Genomic DNA, 19,343 nt, shown 5'->3' on the forward strand with positions numbered 1-19,343 from the left:
ATGTAGAGAGTTAAAAATATATTAGGCTTATAATCAGGTAGTAAGCCAAAAAAATTATCTTATAAGTACTGAATTTAAAATGAAACAGACAGAAGGATTTTAATTAAATTTATCGTTAATTTTTCGTAATTTTTTTTTTCACGTGTTTCTTATTAATTAATTGAGTAAAAAACAGAGAAAACATAACTGTTTTACTAAATTGCCCCGCACCCATTTATCGGCCTTGGCCAAGCAGACCTACTAGTTTTTTTTACAGCTTGCTTGGAGGAGACGACCCCCCAAATCACTGAGCCAACAATTTAGGGTTTACCTGATTTTCAGAAAGTCGTAGAATCCGAGGTACAGATTCTTCTTATCTTCTTCTACGGATGCATATTTGAACCAAACCTGACTTTTTTTCTTGAAATTATTAATTTTTTCCAATGGCATGCATAAATTTAATGCAATTGAAACCCTTGATTCACCCTTTGTTACAGATTAAAGCTCACCTCGAAAACTACTTTTTATTTTAATTTTACTTGAATCTGATCTGCAGTCAATTAATCTAAACAAACCGTGGGCTAATTTTGGGTTTATTTATCAGATTCGAAGAAAATGACTGAAGATATCGAGATGAAGGAGCAGCGGCCCACCCCTTCAAATTCAGTTGTCACCAGTTCTCCCTCACCTCTCCAGCGTATGTCTTTATTTCTGTGAAAATGCTTAATTTTTTTGTTGTTGTTTGTAATGGATATTTACTGAATCACACCGTATTTGGAGCTTAAACTTTGTTGAATTAAACAAGAAGAGTGAGTTTCATTGTGTTTCTCTTTTTATCCCCTTTGGTTTTAAAGTATTATAGTAAAGTGGAAACTGGTTTGTGCCGAAAGCGCTCCAGCTTAACATCTAAGGTGTAGACATGTAAATTCATAGAACATCATGAAAGAAGGGGATTAAAAACCCAACTTAATAAAATGTGGAGTTTTGCACTCCTAGGGAGCATGGTTCGCCGGAACGGCCGTTGCGGAACGGGAACGGTCACCACCGTTCCAGGGCAAAGCGGTGATTGTTTTGTAGCACTGTTCTTCGACTTTTTAGCGGCGATTAAACGGCAATGTGGAACGGAACGGCGGAGCGGAGCGAATGGGAAATGTGACAGTTGTTGTGGTTTTTAGTATAATGTCTTGTATATTGATCCAATTGTTGTCAGGCCACTTCCATTAGAAAGATTAGATATAAGGCTATAACTTTCATGCTTTGAGTTTTGTTCAAATCATTAGGGAAGACGAGCCAAAAGTGGCCCGAAGTGTGTCGTGTGTATCGTTGTTCTTGCACTGACACATGTTAGGAAAATGAGCATAACTTTTTACTCAGACCTTCAAATGACATGAGGCTAATTGGAGATGCAAGAAAATACATCGGGCTACAACTTTCATGTTGACCACTTTTGCTAATTCGGAAGATAAAAATGAGTTTTTCGGCAGAATGTGGCGCGCATATGCGCCAGATCTCGCTCCACCGCGTCACTCTTCATGGTATTAGCTTTGGTATGTTATAATTTTTAGTGTGTATTTCTTATTGTGCTATTATTGTAAAATAGTTTTGTATTGATATATTAATTTGTAATAACTTCATATATTTTATATTTTAGTATGATGTAATTCATATTTAAATTTTTTTACAATTTTTTGAATTTATTAATTTTTTTATACAAGCGTTCCGCAACATAACATTGGAATTGGAACGGTAAGTTGCCGTTCCAAGTACCGCAACCGTTCCGGCGAACCATGCTACAGACTACTTTGCTTTGAGCTGCTTCTAGGAATGAGAAGACTTGCCTTTGCCCTTTGCTCCATCAATAAATTACTCTCCTGGTGTTCACTCTAGAACATTATTGCGATGTATACTCGAGGATGAAAATAAGAGAATCCTACCCTTGCCTTCCCAATGAAAGAAAAGAGCCAATAAATCACTTTTCTTTCAGTGGATTATTCTATTAAGCTCACTTTGGTTGGAAACCTTAACTTTACTTCATTCTTTCAAATAAGAAACATCATAATTCATTCTAGTTTGTGTTTTAAGCTTTAACTATCACTTCTACATCTTAGCTTGAAGATGTAAGTTGGTCTTGAATCTTTTATCCGACTTTGGTGCCAAGCTGGAAAAGCTCAAGTTCACGGGAGCCAACACAATCATTAGTTTTATACTTTAACAGCACTCAACTAAACTTAGAGAGCTTGTTGAAATTTATATCTTAATTTTTAAATGAGTTAGCTTCTTTCTTTTCTTTTCTTTTTTCTTTTTTCTGGCCTCTTCTTCTAGATTTGAAGGATATAGCATCTTTGGTTGAGACTGGGGCGTACACCCGGGAGGTTCGAAGAATTGCAAGGGCTATTCGATTGACAATTCAGCTCAGGAAGAACCTCACGACTTCTGTTCTATCTGCATTTCTCAATTTTGTGCTAGTGCCAGGATCTGAGGTGCATTCACGATTGTCTTCCTACCTTCCCAAGGTGAGAAAAATGTTTTTATGCCAACATTTAAATAGATTTTGGAAATTTAAGTGTTTAAACATATTTCAAAGAGAATGATTTCTTAATTTTGTTGGTGGAATAAATCACCCAACAATTTATTAATATCTTGTGAAACAGTGGTATATCTTATTTTGGACGTTCAACTCTGTTTTCACAATTGCTCCGAGGCATAGTTTTAAACGACATACTTTTGTCTTTTTCTAGGTTTTTTTCCTAATTTGATTTAAAAGGTGACATCTTTTTGTATACCATTAATAAATGAAGTGCATTTAAACTTGGTGAACTAATTGGATGTGGGCGGCGGTTGGCATTTTATTCTGAGGTCGTTTGTCTCATCAAATAATATGGCATCTAATATAAACAAGATATACTGTGTATAACTCTTAAAAGTTTTGCTGAATGTTGTAGGAGGATGAAAATGATATGGAAGTTGATTCTGCTACATCTAGTGCTCAAGCTCCTGCAAAACACTCCTTACCAGAGATTGAGATATATTGCTATTTACTTGTATTGATATTTCTGATTGATCAGAAGAGATACAGTGAGGTATAGTAGTATATTTAAATTTATACAAGGCTTCCATAACTAGATTATGTTTTGAGCGCGTGTTAATCTATTGATGATTCTTTGATACATTAGGCCAAGGCTTGTTCTTCTACAAGCATAGCACGTCTAAAGAATCTTAATAGGCGAACTGTTGATGTCCTAGCATCCAGGCTTTACTTTTACTACAGTCTAAGCTATGAACTTACTGGAGATCTTGCTGAAATACGTGGGTATGCCTATGTTTTACTCGTCTGAATTTCTTTCATAGCCTTTGATACCCTAACTCTTTTTCTGATGCGCAGATACTGTAGTTTGGAAAACAAGGAACTGGGATGCTTTATTTCTTCTTCTTTGCAACTTTAACTGTGTTGATTATGAACCGATTGTGTTATCTGATAGAGATTCTATTATTTTTTTCAGTAGTCTTCTTGCTCTGCACCGAATTGCTACTTTGCGACATGACGAGTTGGGCCAGGTTGGTGGTTGTTGAATCAGCAATTAACTTTGTTAACTTGGGTGTTGGTGTTCTTGTGAGTGATGGATGTGGTAATGGCATGATGCAGGAAACTCTTCTGAATCTGTTGCTTAGGAATTACCTCCATTACAACTTATATGATCAAGCTGAAAAACTGAGATCAAAGGCTCCTCGTTTTGAAGCTCACTCAAATCAGCAGGCAACTCTAGAAACACAGCTCCAATCATTTTATACTTGTCAATATGAGACCTGTATTGTTTCTTTCTGAATATAATTGATCAATTAATAAAATGATTGGTTTGACTTAGAGCCTAATATAGAGTGGAATGTAATATTGATATAAAGAGGAGATTAGAATGTTGTAAATTCGGTACATGAAATAATTTATCTTTAAATAACCTGGAACTCGTAGATTGTTGTTAATATCATCAACATTAAGTGCTTGAACTGTTAGTGTAGAAAGAGATTGATAGACCAGATTAATATCACACATCTATAAGAAATGGAAAAGGATCTCATATATGGCTGTTTCAAGCAATCACGCTTTAATGTTGTAAATTTAGTGATTTTATCTCTCCGTAAATGCAGCATTTCTGTCAGATCTCATTTTCTCTTAACATGTGTCAAAAACTTTTACTGTTCCAGGAATAACTAGTCGTCTCTGTCATGTGATTAACTCTGCCTGTATTCTCTTCAGTTCTGTAGGTATCTCTTTTACCTCGGAAAGATCAGGACAATTCAATTGGAGTACACTGATGCCAAAGAATCACTCCTACAAGCTTCTAGGAAAGCACCTGCTTCTGCTCTTGGTTTCCGAGTTCAATGCAACAAGTGGGCTATAATTGTCCGCTTACTGCTTGGAGAGATTCCAGAAAGAACTGTTTTTATGCAGAAAGGGATGGAAAAAGCTCTGAGGCCTTACTTTGAGCTTACAAATGTGAGTATGAATCTATTAAAGTTGTCGACAATCATGAAAAATGAAGAGATACCATTTATACTCAAATGAAATTGATGATCTCATGAGGAAGCCGTTGAAGGCTTTCCACACATTTAATTGCGTTTGTAGAAATAAGAAAGTGTTTTTTTGTTTTTTATTTTGTTGTTGTGCTTTAATTCTATTTGGTTAACGGTCACTAGTATTGTCTAGAATCAACAGTCTCTGTTATCTATTTATATAAAAACAAATTCTGAATTTGTTTTGGGCTAGGATATTAGTTTTTTTTTTTTTGGTGGGGGGTGGTGGGAATTAGCATCTTTAAAAGCAAATAATTTGTTACCGACGGATTCTATGTATGGGTTTCAGGCCGTTCGAATTGGAGATCTGGAGCTGTTCAAAACAGTAGCTGAAAAGTTCTCCAGCTCCTTCAGCTCTGATCGAACTAACAATCTAATAGTCAGGCTACGCCACAATGTTATCAGGACTGGCTTACGCAACATCAGTATCTCATATTCCAAGATCTCACTTTTTGATGTTGCTAAGAAGCTAAGATTGGATTCACCAAATCCTGTTGCTGATGCTGAAAGCATTGTATCCAAAGCAATTCGAGATGGTGCGATTGATGCCACATTGGACCATGCTAATGGATGGATGGTATCGAAGGAGACCGGGGATATATACTCTACAAACGAGCCACAAGTTGCCTTCAACTCCAGGATTGCTTTCTGCCTGAACATGCATAATGAGGCAGTTCGTGCTCTTCGATTCCCACCTAATTCTCACAAGGAAAAGGAAAGTGCGGAGAAGAGGAGAGAGAGACATCAGCAGGAGCAAGAGCTTGCTAAACATATAGCCGAGGAGGACGATGACGAATTCTGATTAATGTTCTCTTGCTAGGTGTTCCATTTTCCATTCTCTTCGATGGGGCTACCGAATTTTTCGGAGACGTTTTGTTACGTTCATCATACCGAGCTTCAAGATGTTGGATCGGTTCATTTAACTTCAAAGAAACTCCTTTATTCAGAATTTATGTCGAAAGTTTTTTTTTTTTTTTTTTGGAACAATTCTACATTACTTCTATATTTGCAACTTGATTCATTTAAATATGCTGTGTTTGTTCAACAGCAGATGGATTATGTCACTTGGATGTTCTTTCCTTCCCTGAGGTCTCAAGAAAAGCATTTTGCCTGCCTTGGTCGTCATAATTAGCTAAAGAACAACCATCTTTCTAATATATATACTCATGACTCTTCCTTGATCGTTGAGGATGTACTAATCAGATCGAGTTGAAGTTCTGTTTTACTAGAGTTTTAATCGCTGTGTATGTACTAATCGAGTCGAGTAGAAGATCTGTTTCACTAGACGATAGATCAACCAACAAAACAAGACATATTAGACGAATATTAAATTAAAATCATTCATTCGGTAACTAAGATAGTAATTAATCGAAAACACATTAATAAATAAATAATGAAAAAGAAAGATGACCTACGAAACAAATATACGGTGGTGTAATGACCGAAAGGCCCACGGTAGCGTAGCCTCTGTAAGAGCTTCGGTGATACCATGACCTTTAAACAATATATATTTTTGTTGTCTGGATCAATATAATCGGAGGGAAGTGTCAAACATTCAATCAGCTCGCTTGTTGCTCTCCGATTTTGGAGGTAATCGATATAATTATTCCTCTCATTCCTCCGATTTGCGTTTGATTAAATTCCTTGTATTTCTGAGCTATTTTTTAAAAAAAATTGGTGATTCGTGTACTTGTTTCCGACGTGTTGTTGGATTTTTGGCGGAAGAGTTGATGTAGATAATAGTTGTTTGATCTGGTTTTTGTGCATTTTATTTGTTAACTCATCCTTTAGCTGTACGAGTTTCTGAAAAGATGACGGGTTTGAGCGGGTCGCTGGATTTTTCGTTGTTCATTGCTTCTTTACTTTTTATTTTTCCTTTTTGTATAATCTGGATTCTTAAATTTCAATTTCTCGTTATTTTAGCTTCATTGTCATTATGGCAAATTAAAGCTTCCGCAATGGCGAGGATGGTAAATAATGTTTTGAAATGAGATGCCAGTTCCTGTGGAGCATGGTTTTCAAGATGAGTTCTTAAAGAACTCAATTTGGTCCGTTGTACATGGCTCCATAGGAGTCGGTATTTATAGAGGAAGGGAATTCTGTGCTACTCACAAAAACAATTGCATTGTGCAAAGTAGTATCATAATTGTTTCTGAAGACTTCACATTTGGAAGATTTATTGCAGAATAAGAAGTTTTTACTTTCACTAGCTTCTTATTCTCGAGTTTTGAGTGATGGGATACTGCGAATTCTACTTATTTGTACGAACTATTGATTTGAATTTTGGCGCTGTGCCGCAGAGTACGCATTAAAATTTCTGATTTGTTGTATAATTATCTCTTTTACAAACTTGCCTTGTCCATTTGTTTGCTTCTCCTCAATTTACTAAAATATTCTCCAATCATATAGAAAGGCTATCTGACGTATGCATGAAGTTCGTGCAAGTGTTTTTGGAATTGAATTTGTATTGGGATATGAGATTGGGTTATGTATAATTGGTCCAATTGAGCAAATGCGACTGTCAGCTTCTTTCTACGAACTTAGCTTATTTTGAACCAGTTGAGATTCCATTAATTATTACTTGAAATAATCTGAATATGGGGGCTACGATCTTCCACATTTCTGTCGCGTGATATTTTTTCTTTTGTGAATGGGACTAATGCGGTAGTGCAGCATGATCCAATTATCCTTATTGAGATGTTGAATAGAAATATCTATCCGCCTATTAAAGATAGAGAAGTTAAAATGTGGATATATCGGGACGTATGTCTATACCAGCTGCATATTTTATGCCTTCATGAATGCCTTTATTGTTCATCAGATGGAATCTCAGCGGAGTTCTGATCTTAATGAACCTACCACTACTACAGAGGACATCACCACTAAACAATGTAATTCAACATGTGGATCAAATAGAGATCCTGACTTGAGCTATGCAAATAGACCAGGCGAGGTTCTCAGGAACTTGCAGAATGTTTCATACATCTACAGGCAAGATGTTGTGAGTAGCAAAGTTAACAGTAAAATTGGTATTGTGACTGAAGTTGCTGGTGATTCAGATTCCGATAGCATCGTAACAGATGATGAAGAAGATAATGAAGATGAAAAAGATGATGAAGCTGGCTCTAAAGAGGAGTGTTTTGAGGAAAGAAACAAAAATTCTGATGAAAATTCTAGTGGAAAATTTGGTGATAATGAATCTAAGAACGAAATCCTCTCAGTAGACCAAGTTAGAGTGCTTTGGATGGATGAGTCTGAAACAAAAGAAAGCACTAATGATGTGACAGTTATCGATAGAGGATTTTTACAAGGGGATTATGTTGCTGCTACTTCAGATCCAACTGGTCAAATAGGGATTGTGGTTGATGTCAGTATTACTGTTGATTTATTAACCCATGATGGATCTGTATTGAAAGATCAGTTATCCAAGGACCTGAAACGCATTAGAGAGTTCACCGTAGGCGACTATGTTGTCCTCGGGCCCTGGTTGGGTAGAATTGAAGATGTTTTTGATAATGTGACTGTTCTGTTTGATGATGGTTCTGTCTGCAAGGTCATGAATGCTGACCCGTTGCGCCTTAAACCAGTTGGAAAGAAAATCCTAGAAGATGGACATTTTCCATATTATCCCGGCCAACGTGTGAAGGCAAGCTCGTCATCAGTTTTCAAAAATTCTAGGTGGCTATCTGGATTGTGGAAAGCTAATAGATTGGAAGGCACGGTGACCAAAGTAGCTGTAGGATCGGTGTTCATTTACTGGATTGCTTCTGCTGGGTATGGACCTGATTTTGATAGCACTCCAGATGAAGAGCAGAGTCCTAAGAACTTAAAACTGTTATCTTGTTTTGCACATACAATTTGGCAGTTGGGTGATTGGTGCCTACTTCCATCGGCCGCGGAGTCATCATTCACTCTATTGGACAAGGACCCAACAAAATCAGGAGTTCGGGATTTTGTGAAAGATGAACGGGAATCAACTGAAACGGGTGATGAGTCTGATGCAGAAGTGGCCACCACTGAGGAATTAAATGGGAATGGTGAACTGATGCAGCATGATTCAGAGGCTTTCTTGAACAAAAATATAAAATCATCAGAGAACAGTGTTCTTGCAGGATCCAGTTTATGCAGTTCAGTAACAGCTTCAAAGGAAGCTGTGCATGAAACTTGGCCTCTTCATCGTAAAAAGATTCGTAAAGTTGTAGTTAGGAAGGACAAGAGAGCCCGGAAGAAGGTAGAAAATTTTGAAAGAGCCCTTTTAATTGTTAATACCAAGACAAAAGTTGATGTTGCATGGCAGGATGGAACAATAAAATTGGGCATGGATTCCACATCTTTGATTCCCATTGATAGTCCTGGGGATCATGAATTCGTTGCTGAGCAGTATGTGGTGGAGAAAGCTGCTGACGACAGTGATGATGCTACTGGCACTGAGATCCGACGTGTCGGGGTTATTAAAAGTGTAAATGCAAAAGAACGGACATCTTGTCTCAGATGGTTGAAGCCTGTAATGAGGGCAGAGGACCCCAGGGAATTTGACAGAGAGGAAGTGGTAAGTGTTTATGAGCTGGAGGGCCATCCAGACTACGATTATTGTTATGGAGATGTAGTTGTTCGGCTTTCACCAGTAACTTTTCCTGCTAAAAATTCTATTGAAGACAGTTCACTTAATAGTTTACATGAGTCAAAGCATGACGAGGTCAAGCATCATGGAAGTAATGATATAGAAAATACCTCTGCTCATGACATTTCTTCTGAATTTTCGGATCTCTCTTGGGTTGGGAACATCACTGGACTGAAAGACGGTGACATAGAAGTCACATGGGCTGATGGGATGATATCCTCGGTAAGTTTTCTGCGTGCCTCGCGAATTATCATCACTTTGTTTAGTTTTAATACTGTTGATCCTGTTCTGGTCGTTTGACTCTTCAATTGATTGAAAGCATTAGTTTCACTCCTGATGTCATAGTTTCTTCTATTTTTGTTTTATTTTGTTCACTGAGAATGTTAGTTCCCCCAAATATCGTTTCCTATAAGAAAAAATGTTAGTTCCCCCAAATATTCCCCTGCTCGCAGCCTTTCATCTAAAATTTATGTTTTTGTACGAGAGAATTGGTTGTATAACTAACGGCACTGTATTAATAAAACAATGAATTTGTTTTTTATATATGACACTCTGTACTGATTTCATCTTTTTTTTCTTAATCCTCATTGACAGTTTAATCTATGATATATCAGGTTGGTCCCCAGGCAATATATGTTGTTGGTCGTGATGATGATGAGTCTATTGCAGCTGCAAGTGGTGCTAGCGATGATGATGCTGCCAGCTGGGAAACTGTAGAAGATGATAACATTGAGACTATTGATGATGACAAGGAGGTAAATGGTGGCTAGAGCAGTTTAATTGTTGTCAATGGTCACGAGTCTCTCTGTTTATGTTGAAATTTATCTAAATTTCTTTGATACGATGAATGGCCTGCACATGTGATATCAGGATCCCACGTCGGAGAATTCTAGTGACGCCAAACCTGATATCGAAGATAGCAACCTGGCTGCAGAAAATTCGGGAAAGAATGGTGCACTCTCAGTTCCTCTTGCTGCACTAGGTTTTATGACCAGACTAGCCTCCGGAATATTTTCGAAGGGACGAAAGGATTCCGATCCACTGGAGTTAAATATCAAAAGAGACGATGATTTTCAGTTTGATGGATTGGCTTCGAATAAGAATCCTTGCAACGGATCAAGCTCTCAAATACTTCATGATGCAGAGGATAAGCATTCAAATCCAAGCATTAATAACAAGGATGAGGAGCACGATACCAAGGCATCTGATTTATCAGAAGTTGTGGAAAACCTATGCCACTTAAAATTGGCAGAATCAAATGTTTCATTATTCAAAGGCTTTGATATCGTCCCAGATTCTTTTGACCACTACTTTAGTGGTGCACAAGGGCAGGTTAGTTCTCAATCAATTACCATAACGATCGCTTGAAAGCTTTTCATAATGCAGCATCAGACAGAGAAATTATGCATTTGATTAATCTGAACCTTGCTTCCTTGGCTTCTTTTCTCTGTCCTTTATTTACCTATCTATAGTGCTTCCTTAGTTCTATCAGGGTTTATGCTCAACTGATCCCTGTTATCCAATTTACAGAATAACGCTGCAAGGAAGTGGCTCAAGAAAGTCCAACAAGACTGGAATATTCTTCAAAATAACCTACCGGGTATGCTTCCGCTGTTTTCCTATTGCTCTCAACTTCTTTTAAAAACTCTTGTTATAATGTGGAAATGATTTTACAAGCTATCTTAAAAATTAAAAGATTGATAAACAGAGGGGATATATGTACGTGTCTATGAAGATAGAATGGATCTTTTGAGGGCAGTCATAGTTGGAGCATATGGGACGCCTTACCAAGATGGCCTTTTCTTCTTTGATTTTCACCTTCCACCAGAATATCCTGATGTTCCGCCTGTAAGAAATCTATGCATTGCCTTTACAGGTCCATCATTCATTTAAAGCTGGAAAGTTGTACTTTTTTATTTGCATCTGTAGTCTTTGCCCCCATGTTGCTCCGAACTCCTTTAATTTCTCTTTGCTGGTTTTGCTTCGTGACTTTCAGCAACCAATTTTCGTGTGTGCAGTCTGCGTATTATCATTCTGGGGGGTGGCGAATAAATCCAAATTTGTACGAGGAAGGAAAAGTTTGCCTCAGTCTTCTGAATACCTGGACAGGTAAAGGAAATGAGGTCTGGCATCATTCAACCTCAAGTATTCTTCAAGTATTAGTTTCTCTTCAGGGACTTGTACTCAATTCCAAGCCATATTTCAATGAGGCTGGATATGATAAACAAGTTGGGACGGCTGAAGGGGAGAAAAATTCCTTGTCTTACAATGAGAATACGTTTCTACTGAACTGTAAGACAATGATGTACCTGATGCGAAAGCCCCCAAAGGTTATTGCTAATTTTTTTTACGTGTTGGCTTCTGTGGTGGTTAAAATGCTATGTTTGACCGCAGGGAATATAGACCATGGATCCATTCTGAAAAATTAACTAAATCAGTATTCTGAGAACAGCTCTTTCAAAGATTGGTTTATTGTTTATTAACTATTGTAAATAACAACAAACGTGTCGCTTAGCATATATTTTTTTTTCTATTATCATCCAGTTATTTACTCATCTTCTACATCAAAAAATGATTAACAGTTCCTATTAATTGGATTATCTCTCTAGTCCATTTTTGTAGCATGAACTGTTGAAGTAATAACTAAAAATATGTAGTCATCCTTGTTAGGTGTTTATTTTCTACGATTTTTGCAGGACTTTGAAGGCTTGGTCATTGAGCACTTCAGGAAGCGCGGTTACTATATTCTCAAGGCATGTGACGCATATATGAAAGGACACCTCATTGGCTCACTCACAAGGGACGCTTCTGTATCTATTGATAGTAATTCTAACTTGAATTCAGTCGGTTTCAAGCTAATGCTTGCTAAAGTTTTACCGAAACTTTTTGATGCATTAACTGAAGTTGGAGCCCAATGTCAGGAATTCAAGCATCTCCTACCATCGTAGGAACAATCTGAAAGGACAATTTGGCCATAAATAACTCATCTCAACATACCTCTTGATTTTGTTTGGGGTTAATAGAGTTGCTGTCTTGCAGTGGAGACGTTGGAAACTTCAAAGAAGAGAGACGTGCTTCAAAAGTGGGATTGAAACACTAGATATTTGTAATTGCTCTGAATTATTTACTGTTATTGTACCAAAAAAATTGCAGCATGTATGTTTAGCAGTCGGTTGAAAATTTTGATGCTATATACTGGCAGGCCATTTGTTGACTATTGATACATATTATTTTCCTGTTTCTGTTTGGAATTTGTGTTTGCATTGCCCCCTAATCTGGGCATTTGATGCATTCCTTCAACTATTGGTCTTTTTTTGGTCCATAATTCGTGGATGAAGTTTTACTGATGTTCCTTCATTGTGTTTGCTTATTTATTTAATTTTTATAATCCCATAACTTACCCAGAAATGTAACATTCTTGGGTGTATCTTCCATATTACCAAAGGAAAAAAAGTACATCAAATCAATATTTTCATATCCAGGCCGGCGACCACCTTAAAATAGTGGTTCAACTTATCGGACTGTTGGAACGGTTGATATTTAAATTCTAAAAATCTTAAATGTATTTTTTAACCGGTTCAATACTGGTTCGAATGGTTCTTGACCGATTTGACTATTAAAACGATTTTTTTAGAGCAGTCCGGACCGGACTTGTGACCGGTTATCGATGGTCCCGGTCGATCCAATACTATTCTGAAAACATTGCACCAAAGTTCAGTTTAGGATGCACCTTGATTGAACATTGTTAAAACTTAGGTGGGGGTTCAAGAGGACTTACATGTCGTGGAGGGGGTGATAAAAGTGTGAATCTAGATATGAACATAACCTGAATCAAATCGAAAGCAAAACAAAACCGATATTTTGGATTAGTTTTTTTATTCGATTTAGTTGAATATATAAATAAATAAAACTCAATCCAAATCAAATCAAACCAAAACGAATTCGTATATATAACAAAATTAGATAACAGATTTGTCAAATTTTAACTTAATATTTTTAATTATAAAAACTTTGTTTGTTGTAATCAATTTTATTTTAAAATATGATATTTCTATTTACTATTTTCGAGAGATTTTTGTTGAGATTAGTTTTAATGGATGATTGTGAAGTTTTTTTGGAAACTAAAATAAACCATTTTGAGTCTTTATATTTTTATACTAAATTTGTAGTGTCATTTTTGCACACTAAATTGCTAAATACAATTTAATATTTACGCGTATTTTGATATTTGTTTATTTATAATAGTTAGTTTAGAAATTTTGAATTATATTTGAAAATAATCAAAATATTTAATTTGAAAAAATCGAAGTTTGAAATATGTCATCTAAACTAAGCTGAACAGAACCAAATGGAAAATTTATGTTTGGTTTGTTTTTTATTTTAATAGCTTGGTTTGTTGTTTTATTTAGTAAAAAGTTAATTCATATATTATCAATGAGAAATCTCGATATTTATAAAAAATCTTATGAAAATATTCTCGCATACATTTCTATGCATTGAACTTCACTTGGGTCCTTCCTCGCATACATTTTATTTACTGTTCTTGCATGCGGTGACTTTGCTTTATGTTTGGTGACTGTTAGCTTGTTATTGTGATTGTTGAATATTGATTGATGCGTAGAGATGAGTTTGTATGAGATGTAGGATGTTGGAGATCATCATGTTGGTTTTTATATTCTAAGCTAATCCAGCCAACACTCTTACCTCATTTCTTGCCAAAAATCATAAATTGGTTTTCATGGATCCACATAATCATTTTTCCAAAATAATAGTAGTCAGTGCATCGAGAATGGAATGCACTGGTTTTCATGGATCCAATATTTGTCTAATAACGTTTGAAAGTTTTATGATGAGTTTAGCACGAAAAATGCACACGACGACGACGTACTCCCCATAGTAACATCAGTGATGAATAACCCAATGGTCTTGGTGGTTTTCCTTATAAATGTAGCAACAAAAACTTTTGTGTGGATTAAGTATTTTTCAGTTTTGTCTAAATTTCTTAACATCCTCACTAGCAAAACATTCACCATCGTACCATTTTCAATTAATACCATAGACACTGACTTCTCATTCATGTGGGTTTTCATGTACAACGGTTTTATTTGCTTGGTGATAGCTGATGTAGGCTTCTCGAGTATCACTTGTTTAGACCTGTTGGGCAATTGTGTTTGATAATCACTCATGAACTTCCTTAAGGAGTTTGTGTTAATCAAAACGTATACACACAAACAGAAAGGTACACGAAAAGAGAACTAGTATTGCAATAAACAAAACAGTAGGACAGTGCAAAAATAAAGCAAACCGAGGCCTGCATGAAATACAGTGTCCTTAAAACAGATTCGTCCCCTCCGGTGTGTGCTGCGAGGATGAACGTGGACGTCTGTTTCCCAGGATACAACGGAAAACCAGTAGTATCGTAGCACAAGGCACCAGCACGGCGAACTGAAAAAGTACCTGAACTTTATCACGACGCAGAGAAACGACAGGGAGACAGCAGCCGGTGGTAACAGCAGCAGCCTTGTTCCTTCCAGAATGTAGGAGAGTGTGTCTGGATGTCTTCGAAAGACTTGAGGCTGCCTCTATTTATAGGCACTCGTTGGACAGTTACGGCTGGCCATCTGAAAGGCCAAAGGTCAGCAGCTGGAGCACCAAAAGCCGTTTCAGTTTCGAGTCAGCTGAAGCACCAAAGGTCGTTTCAGTTTCGAGTCAGCTGAAACACCAAAGGTCTTGGTCCATAATTTAATTTTCGAAAATAAAATAGCAAAATCCAGGTGAACCTCGGTGGGAAATTTTGCCTTGATCGCTCCGACACTCGACGCGCCCAGGTCGCGCACGTATGCTTGCACACAAGTCAAGTCTTTTTCCACTGCAAATCGGGCCCATGATTTGCACCCCCCTGCGCCTGTGCGCGCGAGAGAGAGCCTCTTGACCAATCATTGTTACACCTCCATAAAGTGCAACTCAATATAAGCTCACCAATTCTATGTTTATTTTCCTATGTGGGACATTTCCCACTTACCAACTATTGGGCATTGCTTGTCCAATTTCCCATTCACAAAATACAAGCCCAATAGGCCTCTTAGTCCAACAATCCCCCACATGAATGAAAATTGAAAGATATTCAACGGTTTTCGTGATAAATTTCAACAGTTGAATCTTGCATAGGATAGGTAGGTATTACCCTTTGAACCTTCCCTTGTGAAAGCATAATAATTCATTGGTTGACAGTAGACATGATGTCTTTGAACTGTACAGCCGTTTGTGTGAATTAAGATATACTTCACACAAGACTCTTCCTAATACTATTCAGTTCTCATGATTGTGTTCGTTTTGGCCATGAACACACTCCTGGTTCTGCAAGAGGGTCTAGAATTGAGCCCTGCAATTCCTTCGAAGCGGCCCCCACCTCTCTCTCACATAGGTGATTCTATATTTCTTCTGATCAGAATCATTAAAAGTCGTAAGCTTATCCTCAATATTCATTGTTTCATAATATGAATGGACTAGGGATAACCCCCACAGTGATTCTCCAAATTAATGCGATTAGGTTGTCCCATTGAACCTAGTTCTTGGGATCTCCAGTTAGCGTAGGTTGGGTTTTCCTTCGCACCAATTTATTCTATAGGCTTGAGCCCCATTCCCCTTGACATTTTCGCAACTAACTCTCTGTTTAACCCTTTGGTTAGCGGATCCGCTATATTATCATTTGACTTTACATAGTCAACAGAAATAACTTCAGTTGAGAGTAGTTGTCTAATGGTATTATGTCTACGACGTATATGCCTAGACTTACCATTATACATATTATTTTGTGCCCTACCAATCGCAGATTGGCTGTCACAATGTATGCATATAGCCGGCACATGTTTTTCCCATCCTGGAACATCTTCTAAAAAGTGACGCAGCCATTCAGCCTCTTCACCACACTTGTCAAGAGCTATAAACTCAGATTCCATTGTGGATCTGGCTATTACAATTTGTTTAGAAGATTTCCACGCAATTGCTGCACCTCCTAAAGTGAATACGAATCCACTTGTAGATTTTGAATCTTTCATATCAGATATCCAATTAGCATCACTGTATCCTTCAATAACAGCAGGATATCTTGTATAGTGCAGCCCATGATCACGAGTGTACCTTAAGTATCTTAGCAATCTGATAATTGCTTTCCAGTGTTCAACTCCTGGATTACTCGTGAATCTACTCAATTTGCTTACTGCATAGGCTATGTCTGGTCTTGTACAACTCATTAGGTACATCAGACTTCCAATGACTCGAGAGTACTCTAATTGAGACATACTCTCACCTCGATTCTTTGATAGATGCTGACTGGTATCTATCGGAGTTCTAGCCAATGCAGAGTCATCGTTATTGAATTTCTCAAGTATTTTGTCAACATAATGTGACTGACTTAGGACTAGCCCTTCTGATGTTCTATGGATTTTAATTCCAAGGATTACATCGGCTAAGCCCAAATCTTTCATGTCAAATCTTGAATTCAATAACTTGTTGGTGGATTTGATCATCTTATCATTACTACCAATGATAAGTATGTCATCTACGTAAAGACATAAGATGACATATCCAAATTCAGTGTTCTTTATGTATACACATTTGTCACATTCACTGAATTTAAATCCACTTTCTATCATGGCTTTATCAAATTTTTCGTGCCATTGCTTTGGTGCTTGTTTTAAGCCATACAGAGACTTCACCAATTTACATACCTTATTTTCTTGCCCAGTCGCAGAAAATCCCTCAGGTTGTTCCATGTAAATTTCCTCTTCTAAATCTACATTTAGAAAAGCAGTCTTTATGTCCATTTGGTGTACTTCCAGATTCCTCAAGGCGGAAATCGCAAGTATCACTCGAATAGAGGTTATTCTCGATACAGGAGAATATGTGTCAAAGTAATCAAGCCCTTCACGTTGATGGTAACCTTTAATTACCAATCTGGCTTTATACTTATCTATGGTTCCATCTGATTTCATTTTCCTTTTGAAAACCCATTTACAGCCTAGTGGTTTACTTCCCGGAGGAAGATTTACTAATTTACACGTATGGTTTTGTAAAATTGATTCCATTTCAGAATTGATAGCCTCTTTCCATAGAGGTCCCTCAGATGAACTAATTGCTTCCTTGAAGCTTTGAGGTTCACTTTCCATCATGAAAGTGATGAAATCCGGACCAAAGGATTTCTCAGTCCTAGCTCTCTTGCTACGTCTAGGTTCAATGTCTTGATCAAGCTCTTGTTCTTCATCAATTGTTTCATACAATCTTTTGGATGAACTTGGTTCTTCCTTAGATTTACATGGAAACACGTGTTCAAAGAACGAAACATTTCTTGATTCCATTATCGTATTCTTGTGAATATCAGGTATTTGAGATTCATGTACAAGAAAACGATACGCACTACTGTTTTGAGCATATCCAATGAAAATGCAATCCACAGTTTTTGGTCCTATCTTTACTTTCTTTGGAGTGGGTACTGCTACCTTGGCAAGACACCCCCACACTCGCAAGTATTGGTAGGAAGGACTTCTACCTTTCCATAACTAATATGGACTTTTATCTTGCTTCTTTCGGGGCACCTTATTTAAAAGGTAATTTGCTGTTAGAACAGCTTCCCCCCACATGTTCTGTGGTAAACCAGAACTTAATAGTAACGCATTCATCATTTCTTTCAAAGTGCGATTCTTTCTCTCTGCAATGCCATTTTGCTGAGGAGAATAAGGTGCAGTTCTTTCGTGTTTGATACCATGTTGAGCACAAAACTCAGCAAATGGTGATTCATATTCACCTCCACGATCACTTCTTAGCACCTTAATTTTCTTGCTAAGTTGATTTTCAACTTCACTCTTATATTGGACAAATTTATCAATAGCTTCATCCTTACTTTTGAGAAGATACACATAACAAAATTTTGTGCTATCGTCAACAAAAGTAATGAAGTATTTATTTCCACCACGAGTTTGTACACCTTTTAAATCACATACATCACTGTGAATTATATAAAGTAGTTCACTATTTCTTTCAATAGTTCGAAAAGATGATCTCGTTAGTTTTGCCTCAACACAAATTTCACATTTGTGTTGTTTGTCAATTTGGAATGCATGAATGCTTTTCATGTTAATTAATCTACGAATTGTATCGTAATTAACGTGTCCAAGTCTACCATGCCATAAACAAGAAGACTCAAGCAAGTAAGCAAAAGTATTAACTTTATTGATCACGACCTTAATAGCCATTACATTTAGTTTGAACAAACCATTACAAACATAACCTTTGCCAACAAACATTCCACTCTTAGACAAAACAACCTTATCTGACTCGAAGACAATGCGGAAACCATGCTTGTTAAGAAGCGACCCGGACACCAAGTTCTTGCGGATGCCAGGCACATACAGCACATTGTTCAACGTCAGTTCTTTTCCCGATGTCATCTTTAGGACAACTTTTCCTTGACCCTTGATTTCAGAAGTGGCGGAATTTCCCATGAACAGCTTTTCTCCATTCTCAGATTCCTCAAGAGTTGCAAACATCTCCTTATCCGAGCAAACATGGCGAGTGGCACCCGTGTCGATCCACCACTCCCTTGGATTCGAACCCACCAGATTAACCTCTGATATTACAGCACAGAGATTCATGTTTGAAACCTCTTGAGATATGTTCTCGACCACATTCACCTCGCGGTTTCTCCTTGGCTTCTTACACTCAGATGCCTTGTGACCCATGCCATCACAATTATAGCATTTTCTCGAGAATTTCTTCTTTGAAATGCCTCCTTTGGGTCCCATGTTCAACCTTTTGTTTGAGGAAGAAAATGTTCTCTTTTTCGAGCTTTGACCATGCTCGACAACATTTGCCTTAGCGGCAACAGGAGAAAACAATCGCCTTTCCGAACCCTTGTTGTCTTCCTCGATGCGAAGTCGAACAATGAGCTCTTCAACATTCATCTCCTTTCACTTGTGCTTCAAGTAGTTCTTGAAATCCTTCCAAGCTGGTGGTAGCTTCTCAACAATAGCTGCCACTTGGAATGATTCACTCAAAGTCATCCCCTCACCGTGAATCTCGTGAAGAATCACTTGGAGTTCTTGAACTTGGCTGATAACCGGCTTTGAATCCATCATTTTAAAGTCCAGAAAGCGACCAACAAGAAACTTCTTGGCCC

The 19,343-nt window shown here is 37.4% G+C and overlaps 2 protein-coding genes across 3 annotated transcripts; both read left to right on the forward strand.

Annotated features, from left to right (window-relative positions):
- Nucleotides 1–208: 208 nt before the first annotated feature.
- On the forward strand, nt 209–5,626 carry LOC140813887 (probable 26S proteasome non-ATPase regulatory subunit 3). Its single transcript, XM_073172678.1, has 9 exons — nt 209–339; nt 584–676; nt 2,302–2,492; nt 2,922–3,059; nt 3,153–3,289; nt 3,480–3,534; nt 3,623–3,733; nt 4,232–4,471; nt 4,838–5,626. The coding sequence occupies exons 2-9, from the start codon at nt 595–597 to the stop codon at nt 5,348–5,350; spliced, it is 1,467 nt and encodes a 488-aa protein (XP_073028779.1). The 5' UTR covers nt 209–339; nt 584–594; the 3' UTR covers nt 5,351–5,626.
- A 353-nt stretch (nt 5,627–5,979) lies between these two features.
- LOC140813648 (probable ubiquitin-conjugating enzyme E2 23) lies at nt 5,980–12,526 on the forward strand. Of its 2 annotated transcripts, XM_073172267.1 has the most exons (8): nt 5,980–6,138; nt 7,370–9,391; nt 9,784–9,924; nt 10,040–10,501; nt 10,700–10,769; nt 10,878–11,017; nt 11,188–11,499; nt 11,866–12,526. In XM_073172267.1, exons 2-8 carry the CDS (start codon nt 7,370–7,372, stop codon nt 12,115–12,117), a joined length of 3,399 nt encoding a protein of 1,132 aa, XP_073028368.1. In that variant the 5' UTR covers nt 5,980–6,138; the 3' UTR covers nt 12,118–12,526. The 2 variants fall into 2 exon arrangements, with proteins under 2 accessions (XP_073028368.1, XP_073028369.1); XM_073172268.1 differs by lacking the exon at nt 11,866–12,526 and having other exon boundaries at nt 10,878–11,045; nt 11,188–11,489.
- The last annotated feature ends 6,817 nt before the right edge of the window (nt 12,527–19,343 follow it).

This window comes from Primulina eburnea, chromosome 15 (assembly GCF_022965805.1).
Source record: "Primulina eburnea isolate SZY01 chromosome 15, ASM2296580v1, whole genome shotgun sequence".
In the NCBI taxonomy this organism is placed as follows: Eukaryota; Viridiplantae; Streptophyta; class Magnoliopsida; order Lamiales; family Gesneriaceae; genus Primulina; species Primulina eburnea.